The 24,497-nt window shown below is 41.7% G+C and overlaps 1 protein-coding gene across 2 annotated transcripts in view; it reads left to right on the top strand.

Moving 5' to 3' along the window:
• The first annotated feature begins 4,966 nt into the window (after positions 1-4,966).
• The window catches only part of RABGAP1L (RAB GTPase activating protein 1 like), a 34,186-nt gene continuing 14,655 nt past the window's right edge, over positions 4,967-24,497 (top strand). The window contains exons 1-2 of one of the 2 annotated variants that reach the window (XM_008070591.1): positions 4,967-5,055; positions 17,169-17,279. In XM_008070591.1, the coding sequence (XP_008068782.1) occupies positions 5,008-5,055; positions 17,169-17,279 (159 nt within the window). In that variant the 5' untranslated portion in view covers positions 4,967-5,007. Of the gene's footprint in view, positions 5,056-12,821; positions 13,029-17,168; positions 17,280-24,497 lie in introns of those variants that run through there. The other variant, XM_021718825.1, reaches the window with a different exon arrangement.

Here is a 24,497-nt window from a genome sequence, read left to right as displayed (position 1 = left end):
AAAAATCCTTAGCAAACAGTAAGTAAAATATGTATGGATATGGCAAAAATACTGAAGTAGGATTCAGGTGAATGGGTTGGGAAGCACCGTACCTGAGAGTGGCCCCGGACCAGGAGGGAGTAAGGTACAGGTCAGGGAGGGGTAGACCCCACTCCAAGGGGCAGGGTGCAGGCCAGAGAAGGGTAGACCTAACTCCAGAGGGTGGGGAGCATGCCAGAGAGAGGTAGACCTGACTTCAGGGGGTGAGGTGCAGTCCAGAGAGAGGAAGATCTGACTTCAGGAGGTGTGGGGCAGGCCAGGGAGGGGTATACCAAACCCCAGGAGAGATGTAGACCCAACAGGGTGCAGGCCAGAGAGGCGTAGACCCTCTCCAGGTGGCTCTGCTGTGGCCAATCAGGAAAAGGAATGCGACCTCAGGGCTCTAGCTGCCTTTGTTCAATTCTTTATCCTAAAGAAAGGGATTGCACCAGACAGACATCTCCAAAGGTCCTGCCAGCTCCAATTTGCTATTTCTATAATTGGATATTTATGTTAGAAATTTAAATTTCAGGGCCAAGCACAGTGTGAAATATCTCTAAACATCATAAACAATTTGAAGGGTGAAAACACTGGTTCTTTCTTCATTGCTGCCTCCCCTCAAGGTAGTTGTCTGATCCCAAATGTCAAACCCTGGCTGGTGACTTTGGTGACTGCTGTCACACTTGTAAGGGTTGTCTTGATGGGGGACTGGATATCCTTTCTTTTCCTGTTTGTTTTTTTGGCTATTATTAATAAATGCCATTTAGAATGAGTGAATGCTTGACACCAGTTCACACACTGTGGATTCTCTGAGAACATAGCCCGAGTTTAGCCAACTAGGAAGTGTAAAAGTCAAAAGGTGGACAGTTGGTGGAACAGGACCCCAAAATAGGGAGACTTTGAAAATGACTGGCGGCTCTTAACATAGTCTCCAAGTACACCTACTTCTAGGCCATTTCAAGTGTAGTAATTCTTAGTGACTTTTTGTTCTTTTAATTGAAGCCACATACTAAAGAGTCTTTATTTCTTTCTCCAATAAGAGATTTCAAGCTTCAGTATTCCATACCCTAAAATAAATCAATTTTGTACTGAAATATAAATTTTAAAAATATATAAATTTTAAAAGTGAAAGTCTGTTTGGTTACCTCATAAATGACAAGAGTTTCATGTCAGCTGTCCATCTCTTCCTCCTCCCCCATTCCCCATGTCCATGGTATACCAGTCGCAGGTGGATGCTCAGTATCACGCCACGGCACAAGATAAATAAGCTTGGAAGGTTTCCTAGCAACATACTGTTCTGGGAACCTGCTCTGTTTTCCTTAACAAGACAAAGCCAAACATCCTAGAATCTTAGCCAGATGGGAGAGGATTTGCTTATTGAGAGTATTTAGTGGGTTTTTGTTTTTAATTTCACTTGAAATTAACCTCCTAACATATTTATGTTAAATAGCAAGCAAGATTGACTTATAAAAGGACATTCTTACATGTTAAAAAAAAAATCTCAGTGATAGTTTGAATTTTAAAAAACATGGTTTTAGAATTCTCTAGGAACAAGTTTCCAACATGTAAGTCAGTCATTGGTGGTGAATGGGTCCATTTTAGAACCATGTAGAAAACACCTCCACATAGGACTGACATTTAGCCAGGTACCCAGTGGTATAGTATTCTAGTTGCAAAAATATGGAAATACTTCCAATTGGTGGGTACATGGCTGCTGGAGGAGGCTCTCTCCTTGTGAGACTGCCAGCAGCTGCCCCGACCCCACTCCTGCTCCTGGGAAAATGCTGGAAACACCTAGTCACTGCTTGAAATCCTGTCTTCCCTTTTGTTCATTGCTCCAGGGCTATTTCGGTGCTGGTGATTTGCAGCTTCATCTTGAGAGTCTATTTTTGATTTTCTCAGCATATAATTAATGTATATAGAGAAAAGAAAAGGAAATTGAGGCTGCTGTGAAAGCCAAGAATAATGTCGTCGTCGTTAGCACAAGATCATGTATATTTCACTTGTCTGTCTAGTGAGCTGCAAGGCAACAGTCAGCAAAGGGAGCTTTCCTTTCCTTTGCACTGTAGTCCATCCTCAGACACTGCTGGAGGTCTCTGGGGATGGAGTCATAAAGGGTTAGTGTTATTCATGACAGTATTTAGCACCTCAGTGACACCCTGAAAACATCCTTTCTCCTCACTTGACTGGGGAGGCATTCCGCCACCAGTCAGATGATATTCTTATAATGTGGTTGTTGAGTGGCTTGCATCACCCACCAGGCTTGGGCTGAGTTGTGAAAGTTCCCATTTGTGCTCAGGAGCAGATAATTCCAGCACTTCATGGCCTCTTGGATGGAAAGATCAGAGTAACTAGAATAAGATGGAGTGTGACACCTGGGATCTTTGTTTTTTATTTGACAAATTCTCTGGCCCAATTCCAGAAAATTAAAACAGTCTTCATTTCAGAAAACTGTGAGATGATTTTATATGCATACTGGGTGCTTTCCATTTTCTTTTGCCCTCTTTCACTCACATATACATGCCTTCTAAATACCATATCTTGAACTTAACAAGAAACAATCTGTTAAGGGCCTAGTATAGGCCAAATACTTGGCTAGGTATCATGGTAGATCCTGAGGGCAACATATTGGCCTTGCCTTCACCAAATCCTCAAGAAGTCAGCAAAATAGCATGTTTGTAATCTTAAAACGAACAAAACATTAGGAAAAGATGTTGGTATTTAAAGGAATTATATAATTTTGATTGTTCAAGGAAAGGCTAAAAGTAGATTTGAATCTGTATTATGGAACAGAATAGGTTGTAATACGTTAATGTTGATTGGATACTTATTTAAAAAACAATTTTTAAAATGTCCATGAACCAGGCTTTGTTTTAAATATCTATGTTAGCTCATTTAATTCTTCTGGAATTATTATGAGGTAGGAATTTGTTTACCTGCTATTTTACAGATAAGGAAACTGAGGCTAGGAGAAATTGTTTTTTTTGTTTGTTTGTTTGTTTTTCAGAGACAGAGTCTTGGTGTGTTGCTCAAGCTGGAGTGCAGTGGCTATTCACAGGCAGAATTATAGCATGTTACAGCCTAGAACTTGAGCTCAAATGGGACTACAGGCACACACTCTTAAGAAAGGTTAAATACCTGTTTACCCGGGGCCTTTTACTATGCTGTGCTTATTTGTTTATTTTTAGAATCCTAGGATTCTGTAAAACTCGAATCTATTTTCAGAAAACAGTAAACTACTGTCTTTTGTGGATGACAATTTTAGCAACAAATAAATGAGTTCAGATGACTTTCTATTATTATAATTATTATTATTTTGAGTCGGAGTCTCACTCTGTCACGCAGACTGGAGTGCAGTGGCACGCTCCCGGCCACCGCAACCTCGACCTGCTGGGCTCCGGAGATCCTTCTGCCTCAGCCTTCCAAGTAGCTGGAACTACAGGCGCACACTACCACACCTGGCTAATTTTTTGATTTGTTGTAGAGATGCGGTCTCGCCAAGTTGCCCAGGCGGGTCTCAAACCCGCGGGCTCAGGCAATCCACTCACCTCAGCCTCCCAAAACGCGGGATTACAGGCTGAGCCACCGAGCCCGGCTGGGGTAGTTTTAAAAATATTTCTTGTTATTCATTCTTTTACTTCTACTAAATAATAATTCTTTTCATTGCTTTTTTTTGAGTCAAGATCTCACTTTGTTAACTAGGCTGCAGTGTAATTGCATGATCATGGCTTACTACAGCCTCAACTTCCTGGGCTTGGGTGATCCTTCCACCTCAGCTTCCCTAGTAGCTGGGTTTACAGTGTGCACCACCACACCCAGCTAAGTTTTTGATTTTTTTTTTGGAAGAGTTGAGGTCTCGCTTTGCTGCCCAGGCTGGTCTCAAACTCCTAGGTTCAAGCAATCCTTCTGTCTCAGCCTCCCAAAGTGCCGGGATTAACTGGTATGAGCCACCACAGCCAGTCAAATTTTCATTTTCAACGTGGTAGAAGGCAATGAATGAATTCCACTTAAAGAAAGTTAAAATTAATACCACTATTAATTTCAATACTCTACACAGTGTAATGTAATAGAGAAAATTAAAATGCAGTAACTATCAAATACATTAACAAAAAAGGTCATGACACCAACTGTATTATAGAACCGAGGTGGATAACCTATGGCCTGTTTTTGTAATGTTTTGCTGGAGCAGGGCCACGCTCACTGGCTTATATGTCACCCATGGCGACTTATGTGCAATAATAACAGGGCTGAATATTTGTAACCTAGACTGTATGGCCCACAAAGCCTAGAATATATACTATCTGGACTTTTACTGGAAAAGTTTGCCAACTCCTGCTTTAGAATTTAGATATTCCTCCTAATTTTGAGTTGGGCATCTTCCTCAGAATGCCAGAAATTTATTTGGGAAGGACATCTGAAAATTTTTTTTGTGAAGGATGTCTTTGTGGCCAGGTGCAGTGGCTCATGCCTATAATTCCAGCACTTTGGGAGGTGGAGGTGAGAGGACTGCCTTAGCCCATGGGTTCAAGATCAAACTGGGCAACTTGGTAAGACCTCATCTCTACAATAAATAAAAAAATTAGCCGGGCGTGGTAGCGCATGCCTATAGTTCCAGCTACTTGGAAGGCTGCGGCAGAAGGACCACCTGAGCCCAGCAGGTCGAGGCTGTAGTGGCCTTGAGTGTGCCACTGCACACCAGCCTGAGTGACAGAGTGAGACTCCAACTCAAAAAAAAAAAAAGCCGGGCGTGGTGGTGTGTATCTGTAGTTCCAGCTACCTGAAAGGCTGAAGCGGAAGGATCACCTAAGCCCAGCAGATTAAGGCTACAGTGGTCATGAGCCTGCCACTATACTCCAGCCTGGGCGACGGAGTGAGACTCCAACTCAAAAAAAAAAAAAAAAAAAGAATATCTTTGTTTCATAAGCTTTCCTCTAACCCCTGCAGGTGCCAACCAAGAAGCTGAAGAAATATGAGAAAGAATATCAGACAATGCGAGAGAGTCAGCTGCAGCAGGAAGACCCAATGGATAGGTACAAGGTATGGGAGACACTTTGCACCTATCAGAGCAAAGCACCTTTTTTTTTTTTTTAAAGAAACAAAGTTTCGCTTAATTACCTGGGCTAGTCTTGATCTCCTGGTCTCAAGCTATCCTCTTGCCTCAGCCTCCTGAGTAGCTGGGATTATAAGCACGAGCCACTGCACCCAGCTCAGCAAAGTACATTTTTTACCCTAAAAGCAGCATTTTTGGCAAGTTCAATTCCCTCTGTTCCTCTTTGACTTGTTTCAGACACTCTCTGATGGTGCTAACTGTCCAAGTGTGTTTTCATTTCAGGAGACTCCCAAGTAGCCAACCATAATATTTCTTTTCTTTCAGTTTGTATATTTGTAGGTAACTCCAGCTGTTGCAATTGTGCTGGGAATCTGCATAAGAAGCTGAGAGAAAGAGAGGGGAAAGAGAAAGTGGTTTCTACTTTCAAACATGAAAAAAAAGGAAAAATGGCAAAGTGCTGTTTTAACTGTGCATGGTCACATCCACAAAGACTTTTAGATGTGAACTGTTCCAAGACGGGCACAAGGATGTTTCAAACTTACTTCTGTCTGTAGCAAATGTTAAAAACACAAATTCATTTGGAAGGAAAAATAAAAACCCCAAAGGTATATCGAGCAGAGTGATGGTGTTTGTTGCAACATTTATTTCCACAAATGAAGTTATGAATAACAGTGACATGTGACTTAGAATATGCAGTTTCAGAATCAAAATTATTTCAGTTTAATATATTAGTTAACTGTGGTATTTTTAAAAAATTAGACCATTTACAAAGATAGACCTCTCCTATGGTCACTGACAGCACTGTTCCCAGGATGCAGTGTTGGGAAATGCTGTTCCAACTAATTTTTTTCTGAGTAAAATATTATTATCTCTCTTCAACATGTTTTAATTTTCCAGACCCATACATGTCAGTACACTAAGATAAAAGAATGTTGTATTATCAGCACTGAACACCAGTGCCAAAATATTCTGCCAGGAAATGTCCTGTGGTAGCATAATTAATGAAATCACCCACATCAGGATGATTTCCACTTTTATAACTAGAGTTGCCTTTATGTGGTCAGAGTACTGGACAGGACAACACAGTCACACAGGATGTCTTGTCTCTGTTGCTGAATTGAATAGCATGGGTTGTGTACCAAGGGGCATGGTAGAAGGAATATGTGGATTTTGTAGTCAGACAGACCTGAGTTCAAATCTTGCTCTTTTTTTAGAGCACAGGATTTGGAATCCAAGTTTGGAGTTTTAATCTCTGTGCCACTGTTCAGCATCTTGGACTAGTCATTGAACCTCTTCCTCATCTGTAAAATGTGTTGTGTACATGATTCTTTGACAGGTTATTATGAGGATGGGGGATGTTGTGTCAAGTACTCAGTACATTGTTGTCATTTAGGAAATGGTAAGCCTGCTGCTATGGGTTGCCCAAGTGTTAATAGAATAATACCGCCTTAAATGGGTCTGTCCCTCCAGTCCCTTATTGTTTATCCTCAGATTTCTCCCAAGAATTGCTACCCAATAGTCTTCCCTTGTTTATAGAACTGACTCAAGAACCAATAATAAAATCTCCTATACCACACTGTGGTGGATAACTATTAACAGAAAATCAGGTCCTCACAGAGTTTGAAGTTAATTCCCACCATCACTAACCCGACAATAAAACTCATTTTAATGTAAATCATGTAGCATGCTGCTTTAGAAAGGCTTGAAGGTAGTAATTATGAAATATTATTAAACATTGAAAAGGAAGCCTTCCTACTGTTTGTATCATTCTAATTCTTTTATTGCCACCATCATTATGACAAAAATCTGTAAAGAGCGCTTTAAAATAAAAGAGAGAGACATGAACGACCAAACTTGTACATTTAATATAAGGCTGGAACTGACCTTGTTATTGTGTCTTAAGTTCTTTTTGTGTCAAAACAGGTATGTATACATAAAAAAGGTGTATATTATATTGTTAAAAGTACTCATAGCATATGAGAGTGTCAATGTGTGTAGTTTTATTGAAGGATCAAAGTAGAATTAAACTTTTTGTTTTTGTTTTATGAGTGGATATTACTTTTAATTCAAGTGTAGCTTCTTATATGCACATATCAGATACCCTTTATAGCTATTTCTTTTAGATTATTGTAATAGCTTGTCAGTACATTTATCTAACTAATATCTCTATACCCTTTTGATAAAGTCTAGGCATTTGTCCTGGTGAAATACTTGGTAAATTTATAGTCCTCAAATAATAATTAAATCTTCACGGTGACAATAACAACATAAATTCTAACCACCAATAGATTTATTTTTAAAAAATCTTAAAATCTTAAATCATATTCTTGCAATATTCAATTAAAAAATAGATTTAATTTTTCAGATGATTACTATATAAATTTAAAGTTTATAATTATCTTAATTTACAGTAGCAAAATATCTTTTTAAATGGCTTTTAGCACCTTCCGAATTTAATCCCATCAAGAATAAAATCTTAAAGGCCAGGCTCTGTGGCTCAGCCTATAATCCCAGCACTTTGGGCGGGCCAAGGTGAGTGGATTGCCTGAACCCACAGGTTGAGACCAGCCCGGGCAACTTGGGGAGACCTCATCTCTACAATAAATAAAAAATTAGCTGGGCATGATAGTGTGCACCTGTAGTTCCAGCTACTTGGAAGACTGAGGCGGAAGGATCACAGGAGCCCAGCAGGTCAACGCTGGGGTGGCCATGAGTGTGCCACTGCACTCCAGCCTGGGCGACAGAGTGAGATTCCAACTCAAAAAAAAAAAAGAATAAGATCTCTTTCCTGAGCACTTTATAATTCATAGGTCTTGAACTGAAAACCCAGTGAATGTAAACTCTTAAATATAATTTGGGAAGCTCTGAGGGCATTGAGTGAGAATGTACATCTGTTCAGTAACAACCTCTCCCCAGCATAGAATCCATATTGCTTAAAATGCCACATTTACCCCCAGCATGACATATGGCAAGAGAGATAGGAAGGTAGTGTCAATTTTAAAAAAAGAAAAGCCCAGATAACATATACATACAGTAAGATATTCTAAGAGGTATTTCCACTCGATGCTGTTTCTCTTGGAAATGGTGGCAAACAGAAAAGCGTTACTGCAGGAGAAGCTAGCAGTGGGATTAAAGATGCAGCAGTGTCGAGCCATCACCCAGCAGTCATTCTTCCTGCTATGTAAACATGTGTTTATGTCTATTTTTATGATTCATGCGAATATCTATACTCTCAGGTTATGTCACTGTACTCACCTTTATCTAGCACTTACACAAAGAAAGATGAACTGTGTTGGGATAAATTTAAATTTTAAAACCCTAAGCAGTATGAAAATGTTCTAGAATCAGATGGTGATAATTGCACAACTTTGTGACTATACTAAATCACTGAACTGTACATTTTAAAAACATGAATTTTATGGTTTGTGAATTACATCCCAACCCCCCCCCACACACACACACAAAACCCAAGCAAAATATTCCAAAGGGATTGTCATCTAGCCCCATCTTGTCCTTTCATGAACCCTAAGTCACACCAGAGATACCTGGATAGAATGCATACTTGTGGAGGGAGACCTTCCTGTCAAAATTGGAACTATAATAATTAATGACTATATATCATATGTGTACCCATCTTTTTAGGAGAAAAGCCAACACAGGTGGGTGGAACATTCATTTTTTAGTAATGCCCATTGTTTTCCAGATACAATGTATATGGTACATGTACTTACACATATACATACACACACAGGCAATACACACATATGCATACTGCCAGAGTTTCCTGGTCCGGGCATCATCAGATGAGTTTGTATTTGAAACTCAGTAGAAGTCCATGATGACTGCCCAAGCCTTTAGTGTGCTTCCTGTTTATCTTCATGCCTAGATGCGAGGAGACAAAAGGAAACTTTATTGGAAGAATAATATGGATTATTTTTTTCAAATTTCTTTTATCATCCTTCTTACCTTGGACTAGTCTGGATTTGTATAATATTCTTTGTCTGCTCTGATATTTTGGTTTCTAAATTTATTGATTGGTTTGAAATGAAGTGAAATGTAGGGTAAAGATTCAGCTCTAGAAATATATCAAGTACATTTTCATTTTTGTACAGATCCCCAGGAAACACACATTCATCAGTATGTGTAGCTGTTCAACTCTGATTTTAAAAACTAGTAATGAAACCCCTAATAAGCAGTTACCAATTTCAGAAATTAAAAGATTATTTTTTGTCTTAAGGAGATGAATTGTTTCCATTGTGAGGAAAGTTTATTTTCTAGTGATTTTATCAGTTGATGGTGCTTTTAAGAGAACTGCAAGTTTTTTTGTTTGTTTGTTTGTTTTTTTGAGTTGGAGTCTCACTCTGTAGCCCAGACTGGAGTGCAGTGGCCACTCCCGGCCACCGCAGCCTTGACCTGCTGGGTTCCGGCGATCCTTCCACCTCATCCTTCTGAGTAGTGGGAATTACAGGCATGCGCTACCATGCCCAGCTGATTTTTTGATTTATTGTAGAGATGAGGTCTCGTTGCCCAGGTGGGTCTTGAACCCGCGGGCTCAGGCAATCCACTCACCTCAGCCTCCCAAAGGCGCGGGATTACAGGCTGAGCCACCGAGCCCGGCTAGAGAACTGCAAATGTAATCTACCTTTGAAGAATGATATGCTTTTCTTGTTTTGGGGGGTTGGAATGTCACTCTGTCTCCCAGGCTGGAGTGCAGTGACACACACACACAGCCACTTCAGTCTCAACCTGCTGGGCTCAGGCGATCCTTCCACTTCACCCTTCCAAGTTGCTGGGACTATAGGCCCATGCCATCACACCTGGATATTTTTTTGATTTATTGTAGAGATGATGTCTTGCATTGTTACCTAAGCTGGTCTCGAACTCCTGAGCTAAGGCAGTCCTTTAGCCTCAGCCTTTCAAAGTGCTATGTTTGTAGGTGTAAGCCACCATACCCAACAGCTTTTCTTGTTTAATTAAAGGACTACTTGTACGAACGTGGGTTAAGCCTTAAAAAACACAGCTAATTAATTAAATTCACTGACTCTCCCAAAGCATAATAAAGTTTACCTATTCTGGATGGAGAAATACTAGAAAGAATCTGAAAAGCTGTAACTCTCTTGGGTTTGGGGCACAGATAATATTATAAATATGTAATAACTAATTGAAGTGTCTTGTCCATGTTCAGTATAATTAAATTTAGAATGTTTAACCTGTTTTTTGAGGTCAGTTAGACATAGCACTTTTTAAAAATCAAAATGTAATTCAAACAGAAAGAAAGGGATTCTTGTATGTTTTTCTTGCACACACTAATTTTTGTAGAGCAATTGTTCCTACATTTAATTTAAAATTTAGTTATTAAATTATGCATTGTAAAAATAATACAATTACCCAGCAATTCCCCTATTGGGAATATACCCGGAGTGAAAATAATAATAATACAAACAAAATATTTGAAGTAAAACTTAACTGTACCTTTTTGCCATCCTATATATCTAATGAAATAATTTAGAGCAATTATCATATTTTTAAAACTTGACACATGAAGAAGTTTAAATTATGCTAATTTCCTACCTGTAAAAATGGAAGGGAGTGTTGTTTTTTTTTTTTTCCACCGTTGGGTGCTTTTCTTTTCTTTTCTTTTCTTTTTTTGAGTTGGAGTCTCACTCTGTTGCCCAGACTGGAGGGCAGTGGCCACTCCCGGCCACCGCAGCCTCGACCTGCTGGGCTCCAGCGATCCTTCCACTTCAGCCTTCCAAGTAGCCGAAATTACAGGCATGCGCTACCACACCCGGCTGATTTTTTGATTTATTGTAGAAATGAGGTCTCGCTGCCCAGGCGGGTTTTCAATGCTGGGCCCTTCCTCACTCAAGGAAGTCAAGATAAAGCTAATCCATCTTTGAAAAATGTTTTTCTACCACAGAAAATAAACTTACATTTTATTATTTTTTCACTTTACAAAACCTATTGTTGGCTTTTGTAAATACTATGTTTTGAAAGAATATACTTTTAAAGAATAGCATAGAATAGACAAGAGGATGGTTTCCATGTGCCCATACATAGATGATAAACTTTAGAAGTTGGACAAGCCATGAAGTCATTGTCTAGGATGGTGAAGATGCAAGCCCAATCCCTTTTGGGGTGGAGCAGTGGAGCTCAAGGAGCAGGTGGTTTCTGCCAATGCGGTCTGCTGATTCCATTATAGTTAACACCTGGAGGAAGTCTTTGAGTTGGGCACATTAAAATTTTCTAAATACACTTATTGATGGTCTTAGAATTATCCAAAAACTTTCTTTAATTTTTAGAAAGTTTTGGGTCCTGTTAAAATATTACTGAGAAAATTATATGACACTAATACATTTTCATACCATCTATAACACCTTTGCTTTTTAAAAATTTGATCCATTTGCTAGAGTAGAGCAGGGACCTGCAAACTGTGGCCCATGGGCTAAATCTTGCTCATTGCCAGTTTCTGTTAATTAAATTTGTGTGTGTGTGTGTGTGTGTGTGTTGGAGTCCCACTCTGTTGCCCAGACTGGAGTGCAGTGGCCGCTCCTGGCCACCACAGCCTCAACCTGCTGGGCTCTGGCGATCCTTCCACCTCAGCCTTCCGAGTAGCTGGAACTACAGGCGCGCGCTACCACACCCGACTAATTTTTGATTTATTGTAGAGATGTGGTCTCTCCAAGTTGCCCAGGTGGGTCTTGAACCCGCTGGCTCAGGCTGCTTTTGCAGGACACTAGCAGAGTTGAGAGATTTCAACACAGATCGTGCAGCCTGTAAAGCCCAATATATTTGCCATCTGTTTCCATTAAAAGTGTGCTGACCCCTGTGCTAGAGTATACTCCAAGGTTGTTGTTTTAATGCTAAAAGGAGTTGTTGTTTTAATGCTAAAAGGAATGCAGTCTGGTTTGCCAACTGTCATTTATTACTAACAAGATTTTGTTTTTGGTTTGACATTTAAAATTTTAAAAATTTCCACCCCAAAGATAAAATTGGATGTGATGGGTTAAGGAGGGAAGCATAAAATTTTTCAAATATCCAGATTTTCTTTCTCAAATCTTCACTGATGTGCAATATAGACATTTCAACATTTCATCTGTAGGCATTTGTCTTTGTATGTCAAAAAACTGTCTGCTAAAAATTTGCATATGATGATTATCAACTCTTTTAAAAGAGGTATCTAAAAGAAAATATGTGCGAGTTCAGTGTGTTGTTGCTAATAAAATGTTCTCCTGACCCTTAAATGTCTTTGCAAACATGTGCCAAGAATTCATCATAGCAGCACACAACACACCCAAAATATTGAGCAAAAGTTTTTAAAGCCACCTCCCTCCCACTCACTTTTTCCTTTTCAGCTTATTTTCTTTTGACTGCCATTCACATTTCCCTGGTTTCTCATCTTGGAACAAATGATGTTCACCATCCCTTGAAGTGTTTCACCCAGACGTTGGCCCCCAGGTACAGATGAGATCTGGGATCAACTTCTTAGCACTGCCCTGCCCAGCAGTTTCCTTCTTGTTCCTGAAGAGGAACTGTTTTGCAAGGCTTCTGACCCTGTCATATAAGGAAGTTCCTTCCACCCAGCTTCAATCACACATTATCAACAGCTCACACAGTGGCTCCTACTAGCTCTACACACAGAGTGTTCATCATTCATGCAAGCTGCAAATCGCAGCTTGGAGAGGGAAGGAGTGGAGTGGACGAGTCTTTCTGAGTTGAGACTTGCCCACTGGCTGCCTCAAGCGCACTTTCTACCACCGAATGTTTACAGTCACAGAGAGGACTCAGAGTATATGACGCTCTAAGGAAAAGAGAAAGCGCGTTGAGAAGTGTCTGTTTTTGTGATTGCCATTTCATAAGTATATTAGTAGGTGTTCAATTTCATTGGATATTCTTTTTTTTTTCGATTGTCTTTGTACCTATGATTGAAAACGCTAGTTGGTCTATGCCTTTTGAAGAGGTAAGTTTTTTATCTCTTTGTGTCTGTAACATGAGCGTCTGTCTCTTTGAAAAATGCAGTATCCTCCTCCTAAAAGTGACTAACAAGCTTTCCCAGCTGTCCATCTCCTGTGCAAGAGGGGAGGGAAGGAATGAGCACAGTTGTTACCTGCTTTCTGTTCCAGTGATGTTGGTAGTGTGAGATAGAGTCTGTTGCAGATAGTGTGATGTGAGTTTTAAGGGTTTATGTAAGCAGCATCTCCTTGTAATCTTTTCTGAAGGAGAGGGAAGCAGTTTGCCTGTTTCGTTTACAACTCTGAGCCCTTAGCACATCTGCTTGTGTGAACTTACAGCATGTGAATTTCTCGGGCTGGCTGAGATTATGGGGCTTTCAGTCTGTGTCTCCCATGGCAGCCCTATCCATTTTTCAAAATGAGCTAGGCAAGGTGACTATCTTTCCCAAGTCCATCAAAACCTCTCTTCTCCACTCTAGCATGAAGGCAAATTTCTCCTTGAATCGGTCAGCACTGGAGACAGTTCTGGCACCTTAGCAAGGGCTGGCAGAGATCGCCAAGTAACGTATGCTCTGCTTAGCCCTCAGTGAGTGTGGGCAAGTTGTTCTTCATAGAAAATCTCCATCTCAGGAGCAGTGTCTGCTGTAGTGCTCAGTAGCTCTCAGTGGCACTGGAAGACTCATGAGGACACCCTGCTGTCACCCCTAGGTTCATACTTTGGAGGACGATACTGCATTTTTGGCCCGTCGCTTGCTTTCCACTTGTCTGTGAACGCAGAGCAGGAGTCTGGCACCTCTCACTGTGCTGCTTGCTTTGCAGACACGGAGTCAAGCTTCTTGCTAAAGCAAAAGCAGTAGGTATGCCCCAAGGGTACTCTACTTTGTTGGGACACTCACTCAGTTTCTCCCCAATTTTTCTCCATCCTCCTCTACCCCTTTTGCTGTATGTCTCTAAGGAAGGGTTTGAGTTGCAACAGTCATCATTTTGAGAAGTCATCAGTCAGAATTTCAGCCCAGCTCACACCTTTCTTACGTAACATAGAGTCCATCAGGCATTCACCTCTGGTCAGTGGTAAAGTAGCTCCCTCATTCGTTCTTTAAATACATGAACAAAATACTTTTCGACGAACATCCTCTGACTACCTGGAGGTGGTCATAACTCAATTCTAAGCATATAACTGTAACCAGAAAAACTGGCAGCAACAACATTCCTACTTTTATCAAATTAATGTAATGTAAATAACCGTTGAAGGGGCCTTTTGTACTTTGGAGTTCTGCAGGTACAGTTTCAATAGAAATAGGTCACTTGACTCAGGAATTAGTGCTGAAGTAGTCTTATCTTAAGTCTCTTGAAGGGATTTTTCAAGAAATTAGAAAATCTCTTCCCCGCCTCTGTGGCCTGCCTTGTAAAATATGTTGTGTTGAAATGGTGCCAGGTAGAACCGCTCTTTCCTTGCTAGGAGGAAATTTACTGAAAAAGTTTCTCAAACTTTTTTTAAAATCTAAGTTTTCTACAAGTATATAAGCTGTTTCCACAAAAGGGGGTAATAGATATATCAGAAATAAATATCCCTGCTAGAAATTGTGTTACATTGGCAAAGATTGAAGGTTCAACTATAGACATCCTGGCTTGTTTCAGTCTACTCTATAGTTTCTGCATGTACCACGCTTTTGTGGGAACAGACAGAATCTGATGAGTACAGGTTGAAGCTGCAAGTGTGTACACTGTCTTCTCAGGACTGTCTGGGGGAAGAGTTCCCGGCGAGGAAGTACACTTGAGGGGTAACGTTACACCTTGGAGGTGGTATAATGACCTTGGAGGAAGGTCCAGTATGACTTTATGTACAATATGACCTTCTAACAGAAGTGGACTTAAAAATAAAAGTTCTTATTTTGGCATTTTATCCCTTCCAGTGAAATTGAAATTCTGAACTGCTTTTATATTTATATATCTTATTACAAATATATTACATATTTATTGTAGAACACTTGAAAACTTTTTTTTTTTTTTTGAGTCAGAGTCTCACTCTGTCTCCTGGGCTGGAGTGCACGACACAATCTCAGCTTACCACAACCTTGACCTCCTGGGCTCAGATGATCCTCCCACTTCAGCCTCCCTAGTAGCCGGGACTACAGGCATGTGCCACCACACTCGGCTAATTTTTTGTAGAGATAAAGTTTTGCTATGTTGCCTAGGCTGGTCTCGCACTCCTGGACTCAGTCAATCCTGCCTCGGCCTCCAAAGTGTTGGGATTATAGGCATGAGCCACTGCACCTGGCTTGAAAACATGTTTTAAAAGACAAAGGAAACACTAAAAATAACTCACTACTCACAGTTAATATCTGTTGTTTATATTAGTAAAAATGAGATTTTCCAATTATTTATTTTTTCCCTGCAATGTAGTATATGCACTTCATCTGTTATTAGATCTTTTCTCTAGTATTTTAACACAGAATGGAATTCTATTATGAATTTATTCAAAAGTATTTAAGTGCTTTGGTAATATTTTTTTTTTTTTTTTTGAGTTGGAGTCTCACTCTGTCGCCCAGACTGGAGTGCAGTGGCCACTCCCGGCCACCACAGCCTCGACCTGCTGGGCTCTGGCGATCCTTCCGCCTCAGCCTTCCAAGTAGCCAGAATTACAGGCATGCGCTACCACGCCTGGCTGATATTTTGATTTATTGTAGCGATGAGGTCTCGCCAAGTTGCCCAGGCGCGTCTTGAACCCGCGGGCTCAGGCAATCCACTCACCTCAGCCTCCCAAAGGCGCGGGATTACAGGCTGAGTTACCGAGCCCGGCTATCTTTTTTCATAGATACCTTTTCAAGAATATTTTGACATTCTAATCTTTTTTTAAATTGGCCTTGGTGACTGGTTATAATCCAAGTGCAGGCTCATCCTTTAACTTCCCTAGGTGCCTTCGCTGTTAATGGGTCCTCCACCTCTGTGACAGTCTCAGACTTTGTCCCTACCATCTGTTTCTTATCCCTTCTTTAAAAAAAAATAAGAAATGAGAGTAGGGTCTCTTCTTTCTGTACAACAGACCCCAGGTTGTTCTACAGAAGATAAAATTAATTCGGTCTCATCTCGCATGCTCCAATGCATTCTCTTCCAAAACATCTCTCTGCCTTCTAGCTCCATACCACTGCTCTGTCTGAGTTTTTGCCACCCTTGCTGAAAACCCTGGTAGGAGTGTCCATCCCAAACCAGGAAGATCTCCTGTCGTTGAAGTCTGTCCTGACAGCTCTCTTTTGAATCACACATAGCTGCTAAGAGTAGCAGAGAAAGCACTCTTGATGCTTTGGAATGGGAGACACTAAATTGCTCTTTGGAAAGTAGACTTGAACACAGGGATCCATGAAGGCTAGTTAAGAGGAGACCTTGCTCCATAGGAATTAGCGACCTGGATCTTTCATCATATAACTTTGCTTCACATTTTTCAAGGGAGCTCAAGGGGGCAGGGAGAGCTCAGTAATTTATTTTACACAGAATTTTTTAATTTGAAGTTTAAAAAAATAAGAGAAACATTTAAAGACCTTATAAGAACTATCGCTCTCATTAAACAAAAAATAGGTGTTCAGAAAAGTAAATATGTTCTTACTCAAAGAGTGGAGATGTCAATTGATAGCAAAGTCATGAATTCGAGTGTCTTAATTCTGGACTTAGTGCTCTTAAATATACTCAGTTAATTTGAGCCCTGATCTTGGAAAAATAATCTAAAGAAATGTCTAGTGGTTTCCCCCATTCCGTAACTACTGTGTCTGAGGCTTCTCTTGAGGCCAAAGGTGGGACTCCTGCACATGCTTCAAACAAACGATTGCCTGTGTGTCTGTGTCTGCGCTAGATTATAGGAAAGCCTCATAAGGTCAGGAATATGTGGGAAGTTTTGCTCTTTGTGGCACATTTTTCTGACGCAGTATGTCTGGGCGTTTAGGACAGCTGTAGGCCTCCCCAGGTGGAGGCCGCCCGCACCGCTGGCTGAGTCACTGATGTCGCCGACAGCAGCCTCCCTCCCGTGCCACACGCCTCTCCTTCCACACCTTACACGTCCACATTGTTGCTGCTACTGTTCCTCTCGCCAGCTGCATCCACTCCTACCAGCCTGCCCACACTAATGCCTGCCTCGGGCTATCGCTCTTTTTCTGTAGAGGGAGAACCGGAGGCTGCAGGAGGCCAGCATGAGGCTGGAGCAGGAGAATGATGACCTTGCCCACGAGCTTGTGACCAGCAAGATTGCACTCCGGAACGACTTGGACCAGGTGAGCCTGCCACTTACTCAATAGAGATGGCACTGGATGGTGTCCTCCAGGGCAGAGACTGAGCTCTCACCACCATTCCCCTGGCTTGCTTCATCCTCAGCATGAGCAAGAGGCCTGATCGAGGAGTGGGTAAATGGCAGGTGGGAGGGGACCACTTGTGCCCACTGAAGAGACTGACAATTCAAGCCTGTGAGATAGGTTTAGGGCATGTCCACAAAGCACGTGTGACATGCTTTTTAAAAACTTCTCTGGTGTCTCTTCTCTTCGTGGGTACTTTTCCTAAGCTGGGGGCTGCCAGACAGTTACTGGGAACCTCAGTCACTGGAATCCTCCTGTACTCATGCCACTCTGACAGTAGTAGGCACCTTAACTTTCTGTCCCAGTAGGAATTCTTATCTATAATACAGTGGCGTGACTTTTTTTTTTGAGTTGGAGTCTCACTCCGTTGCCCAGACTAGAGTGCAGTGGCCACTCCCGGTCACTGCAGTCTTGACTAACTGGGCTCCGGCGATCCTTCCGCCTCAGCCTTCCGAGTAGCCAGAACTACAGGCGCGCGCTACCACACCTGGCTAATTTTTTTGATTTATTGTAGAGATGAGGTCTTGCCAAGTTGCCCAGGCGGGTCTCGAACCCGCGGACTCAGGCAATTCACTTACCTCGGCCTCCCAAAGCGCGGGATTACAGGCTGAGCCACCAAACCCGGCCAACATGTGAAGTTTTATATGAAATTCCTACATTAAGAGTTATGCTGAGCCAGGCTCAGTGGCTCAGCCTGTAATCCCAGCACTTTGGGAGGCCAAGGCGAGTGATTGCCTGAGCCCGCAGGTTCGAGACCAGCCCAGGCAACTTGGTGAGACCTCGTCTCTACAATAAATAAAAAATTAGCTGGGTGTGGTAGCGTGCCCTGTAGTTCTGGCTACTTGGAAGGCTGAGGTGGAAGGATTGCTAGAGCCCAGCAGGTCAATGCTGGGGTGGCCGTGGTGAGTGTGCCATTGCACTCCAACCTGGGCAACAGAGTGAGATCCTGAATCCAAAAAAAAAAAAAAAAAGAGTTGGATTATTGGACTGATGGCATCTTAGGGGATAGAGCCAAGACTGCCTGAGGGTGTTTCTTGGCACCACCACTTGTGAGTCATGTGACCCTAGGCTGTTCCTAAACTGTATCCAGGTATTAAAAGGTGTGTCCCTCATTGTGTGGTATAAGAATTAAGGCAGAGCACTTCAGTGGTGTGTGTCTGACAAACATCAGCGGTTGCTAAAAAGACCTCAAGCTGTGTGCTTCCCCTAGTTTTTCCCAGCAGTGCTGATGGTCAGGACTTCCCGTTTTCTGTTGATGGCATTTTCAGAGATCATTGGCAATATGGAAGCAGGTCTTGTGAAATACAAAATCACCACTCTGTTTTCTGACTTCTTTTTTTTTTTTTTGAGTTGGAGGCCCACTCTGTCACCCAGACTAGAGTGCAGTGGCTGCTCCCGGCCACCGCAGCCTCGACCTGCTGGGCTCCGGTGTTCCTTCTGCCTCAGCCTTCCAAGTAGCTGGAACTACAGGCGCGCACTACCACACCCGGCTAATTTTTTATTTATGGTAGAGATGAGGTCTCGCCAAGTTGCCCAGGCGAGTCTTGAACCCGCGGACTCAGGCAATCCACTCATCTCAGCCTCCCAAAGGCATGGGATTACAGACTGAGCCATGGAGCCCGGCTTGTTTTCTGACTTCTAAACAGTAAATAGTCCCAATAGATGGTGCAAGGTCAGAAAATTCGAGAGTTGACTGTTGAGTCTGTGAAAAAGAGTCATTACCTGTGGAGTCACTATGCACTGACACTATTTAAAATACAAACCCGCTAACACCATGAAACTGCTTAAATGGTTAAAACCAAAGGATGGCTGAAATGGCTCCTGCCACAACCCCTTTTTCCCCTTTTGCAGTTCGGAAATTTTTTCTTTTTTTTTTTGAGTTGGAGTCTCACTCAGTCGCCCAGACTGGAGTGTAGTGGCCGCTCCCAGCCACCACAGCCTTGACCTGCTGGGCTCCGGCGATCCTTCCGCCTCAGCCTTCTGAGTAGCCGGAATTACAGGCATGCGCTACCACGCCTGGCTGATTTTTTGATTTATTGTAAAGATGAGGTCTCGCTGCCCAGGCGGGTCTCGAACCCACGGTCTCAGGCAATCCACTCACCTCAGCCTCCCAAAGGTGCAGGATTACAGGCTGAGCCACCAAGCTCAACTCAGCTTGGAAATTTTAAGCACAGTCAGCAGGGAGCTAAGACCACTGTTCAGGAAAATCGTGCTGATGCGGGAGGTGGGTACTGGGGAGTCAGCACTACTTGGAGCTTGAAAAACAGTCCAAGGCTGGGTGCAGTGGCTCACACCTATAATCCCAGCACTTTGGGAGGCCAAGGTGAGAGGATTGCCTGGGTCCATGGGTTCGAGAACAGTCTAGGCAACTTGGTGAGACCCCCACCCCTACAATAAATCAAAAAATTAGCCAGGTGTGATAGCATGTGCCTGTAGTTCCAGCTACTTGGAAGGCTGGGGCGGAAGGATCGCCTGAGCCCAGTAGGTCAAGGCTACAGTGGCCATGAGCATACCACTGCATTCCAGCCTGGGCGACAGAATGAGACTCTAAAAAAAAAAAAGAAAGAGAACCAAGATAGCGGAGGAGCCAGGGCTGGAGTCAGGGCTGGAGTCAGGGCTGGAGTTATCTGACCTCAGCATTTGTGTTTTTTAGTAACAGGACTATTGTGGTAAGTCCATACTATAAAGAAAGTCTTGGTCCTATAGTAGCTTTCCAGATGACATTTAATTCTGCCATTTTGATTATTTTATCCATTAATAATTTTCTTAAGATGTCTAACTAAATGAAAAAAACATCTAAACATTAATACTCACTGGGAATACAGTGAGTGAGTTAAGAAGAGTTTGAAAGTGATTTGGGAAATGTAGTTGGTAGCATATATGAAAGCTTTAAAGAATTTAAACAAATAATAAAAGGAAATTATTGCAGAGTAATTACTATGGGCTAAGCACTAAATATAGCAATGTATATACATTATCTCATTTAATCTTCCTCATGACTCCAAGAAGCAGTTATTATTTTATTCTTCCATTTTATAAATGAGGAAACTATATGTAAATGAGGAAACATATATATATTCTGACTTGGGAAGCTATCCTCAAAAATAGAGATTTGGTCAAAAATGTATATACAAGGTTGTTTACTGCAGTGTTTCTTAGTAGAATAAAAAATAGAAATAATGTGTGTATATGCCCACTAATAGGGGAGAATGATAGTATTTTGTACTAATTTTCTAAAACAATGGGAAAGTAATGATAGTATTTTTAAAAAACAATAAATGTGCTGTAAATAGTAACCATTTGTAATGTTTGTATCTACATTTCAAGGGCTGTTGGCTAGCGCTGGGTCAGCCTGTAGGGAAGGGACCAGAATATTTCTAGTTAGAAAAGATGCCCACAAGGAGATACTTCACTGTGTTGCTACTGGGCATCTCTGGATGATAAGGCTAAATCTAATTTTCTATTTATCTTTATACTTTTTTCCAACTTATAATGTATAGAAAGACCTTAAATTTCTTAACTTCCCTTGGTGAAGTAAAAATGAGCATTTTAATTTTAATACCCAGAAAAATAATGTATATTATAATATACATATTGAACATAATACTGAATAATATGCAGAGCTTCAATAAATAGAAAAAACTATTAGTTTAAAAATTACTTCACCACCAAGAGAATCTTTTCTGTGAATCAATCTGGAATGACGCTGTGACAGGTCATCCAGAGTACCCAGGTGCCTCTTGGGGTCCAGATCTGTCTCTGAAGAAGAGTCTATCATTCCTTCATTCCTTCTTCCCCTTTCCTCCTCCTTCCATCCTCTCTTTCTGTCTCTTTTTTTTTTAGATTAAAAAATATAGGTTATTTAGAAAGTAACTTGGAGAGAGAGAGAGAGAGGAGATTCACCTCCTCAATGTAGGGGAGGGGGCCAAAGCTTAATGTCTCTTTTTAAAAAAAAAAAGTAAATAAGACGTAGCCCTGCCTTTTGGAACTTATTTTATCTGTGTAAGAATGAAAACTGTTCTTTCCCACGTATCTCATCCTAACTTCCGATTCTGCAGTGTCCACCCCAGCAATTGCCCATGGCAGGGCTGTCCCTGCATCAGGCTCCCTGCCCTCCTGTCTTCAGGAGGGCAGACCCCGCTGTACCTGCCTGCCAAAGCTGCCCAGTGCTTTCCCACTCCCGGTTGACCAAAATTGGATCTCTTCATTTAAACAGCAAAATGTTGGCAGGCCTTAAACAAACACAAAAGTAGACTGCACTGGGGACAATATGCAAGTAAACACTAATTAGGTTAATTAGGTACTTTTTAAAAAATTGTAATTTTTTTACATTTTATTTTATTTTATTTTTAATATAATGAGGTACTTAAAAAAAAAAAATTCCTACTCTCATCATTTTAGTGCTGGCTGCATACTTCTTGGGTACCAGAGCTCTGCACGTTTCTGGCAGGGCTTCTATCCCAAGAACATACCCTTTCAAAGACTTCTTTTTTTTTGAGTTGGAGTCTCACTCTGTCACCCAGACTAGAGTGCAGTGGCCGCTCCCGGCCACTGCAGCCTTGACCTGCTGGACTCCAGCGATCCTTCCGCCCCAGCCTTCCGAGTAGCCGGAATTACAGGCGCGCGCTACCACACCCGGCTGATTTTTTGATTTTATTGTAGAGATGAGGTCTCGCCTGCCCAGGCGGGTCTCGAACTCGCGGGCTCAGGCAATTCACTCACCTCAGCCTCCCAAAGGCGCGGGATTACAGGCTGAGCCACCTTGTATGACTTCTTACCACTAGAAATGAAGAAAGATGTAACATCTCCATCTCAGCTTCTATTTGCCACCTGCATTCAGGTCATTTTTTTGTCCCTCTCTCTGGAACAAAAGAGAAGAGATACAGTGAGTACTTACCCCTGAAGACCCTGGGTCTTGGTTCCCTCTACCCACAGCAAGTTCTGTTGGACCAGAAACTGCCTGTAATAAGTAGCAAAGGATTTCCTTTTGTTTTATTCATTTTCTTGAATTGGGGTCTTACTCTGTTGCCCAGGCTGGATCTCAGACTATCCTTCCACCTCAGTCTACCAATTAGCTGGGACTACAGGTACCTGCCACCATGCCCGGGTAATTTTTTTAAAATTTTGTGTAGAGACGAGGTCTCACCATGCTCTCCAGGCTGATCTCAAACTCCTGGCCTCAAGTAATCCTCCCAACCTCAGCCTCTCAAAGTGCTAGGATTACAGGCATGAATCATCACACCCAGTTCTTTTGTTTAAAATTGGACAAATGGTTTGACTAGTTCCTTCAGAAATCATTTCTGAAAGATCCTCATCCCTGAAGTTAGAGCCAAATCTTTTGGTCAGGTTATCTGTTGATTCATGATTAAGTCCCATATTACAATGTTTGTTTATCACATACATGTGTCACAGAAGCCTCAGGTTGCAACAAGAACTTTCAGTATCAGTAAGACATTATAAGATATTGGTAAGTGATTAGAAGACTTAATAATGACAGTGTTCCCCTCAATCTTCTTATAAAACTATGGTAAAGGTTTTATAATTTGGGTTTAAAGATAAAATTTGAGTGTCTGTCTGTTTAGTATTATGTTCATTTAACATTTAAAGATAATTTCTCCTTAAGTGAGGTATAGTAGTTGACCACACAAAGACCTCGAAGATCATTTTTGGAAAGATACCCAAGTTATTTCAGATCTGGTCTTATTTTGGTGAACAGAAGAATTGCTCCTACCTCCCTCTTTAACATAGAGGAGAGACTTTGGATGAAGTTTCCTAGAAAACTGGACCCCTCCTGTGTGTGACCCACAACAATTGCTGCAGATGTTGGACATGACAACAGTTGAAATAAGTGAAGTTATCTTATCTTGGCCTAATGAAGACTGTTCTGCAGAAAATGTGTAAATAAAAAGAATAGGTCCTCTCAGCATAAATATTTAGGTATTTTTATAAAATTTCCTCAGAGGAGTGCTTTTTCCCCTTTTCTTACAGAGGTTTTCAAAACTATAAAATAGCTAGATGGGCTGTAGGACTTGAGACGCTTGTTATCAAATGTCAGGAGAGCATTGGCTGTTTAAAAGCTCACAAAAGGCTAAAATTGTAGATGGCTCTCTCTTCAAGAGACCAAAGTTAAAAAGACGTTTATTCCAGAGTAACGTGATATCTGTTATGAAAGGATTATTCCCTTCACAAAGTGGAGATTGCTGTAGGAGCCAGAAGATGAGCTCCAGCCCTCTGGGATCAGAAAAACTGTTCTTGAAAGGCCATTCTGACCATCTGCCAGTGTCTTTAGGGGATTCTCCCTGCTCCCCTCAGTTGTCTGACTTGCAGCTCTAGAATGGAAACTTTTGAGCATCCCTAATCTACATCAGATGTCTTATAACTTATGGAAGGTCTCACTTCCATACATGTTGCATTTTTGAGGTTTATTACCTCTAATCTTAGTATATTTATTTGTCCTAAAATCGAATCCATAAGAACCAATTTTAGAATCTTGAAGATTTCTACTCAATGAATTTTGAAGAAAAGACAAGACTTTTAAGGGACCTTTTCACCTGATACCCAGTAGTTCCTAATTATGTGCAAACAGAGCTCTGCCCATTGGGCTGCAGGCCATCAGGAGGAGCTCGAAGACAGAGCAGAGCAGCTGGAATGCAGTTTCTCTGCAGTTGCCAGCAGGCTGCGCTGGCCTGGCCATTTGGCTATGCAGGAGATGCGGTGGAAGACAGACAGAGGGCTGATGACTGTGCTGACCTGGCCATCTGAACGTGTGGGAGACACAGCAAAAAACAGATAGAAGGCCATCTGGCCAGTTTTCACCATTACTTGGGTAATGTGCTGCTGTCAGCCAGGGACAGCTTCTTCAGATAACTGCACCCTCTCTGCACCCGGGTGTTCCCTGTCACCCTCTGCCGCTGCCACTCCACATGGTCTGAGTTGACTGCACCATTTACTTGCCAAGTGCTTACGCGGTACTTGATTGATGCTGGGCTTGATGCCTGTGACAAAGTGACAAGCAAGAGAGAGATGGTTCCTGCTTCCTAGGGCTTACAGTCCAGTGGGCAAAGCAGATAACTCACACATGAGATTTGTCATTATAGTGCTACCAAGAGGAATTCTTTTTTTTTTTTTTTTTTTTTTTTT

The sequence above is a fragment of the Carlito syrichta genome, unplaced genomic scaffold, assembly GCF_000164805.1.
Source record: "Carlito syrichta isolate Samal-C Ts95f unplaced genomic scaffold, Tarsius_syrichta-2.0.1 Scaffold313789, whole genome shotgun sequence".
NCBI classification, from domain to species: domain Eukaryota; kingdom Metazoa; phylum Chordata; class Mammalia; order Primates; family Tarsiidae; genus Carlito; species Carlito syrichta.
This window is presented reverse-complemented; position numbering and strand designations above follow the sequence as displayed.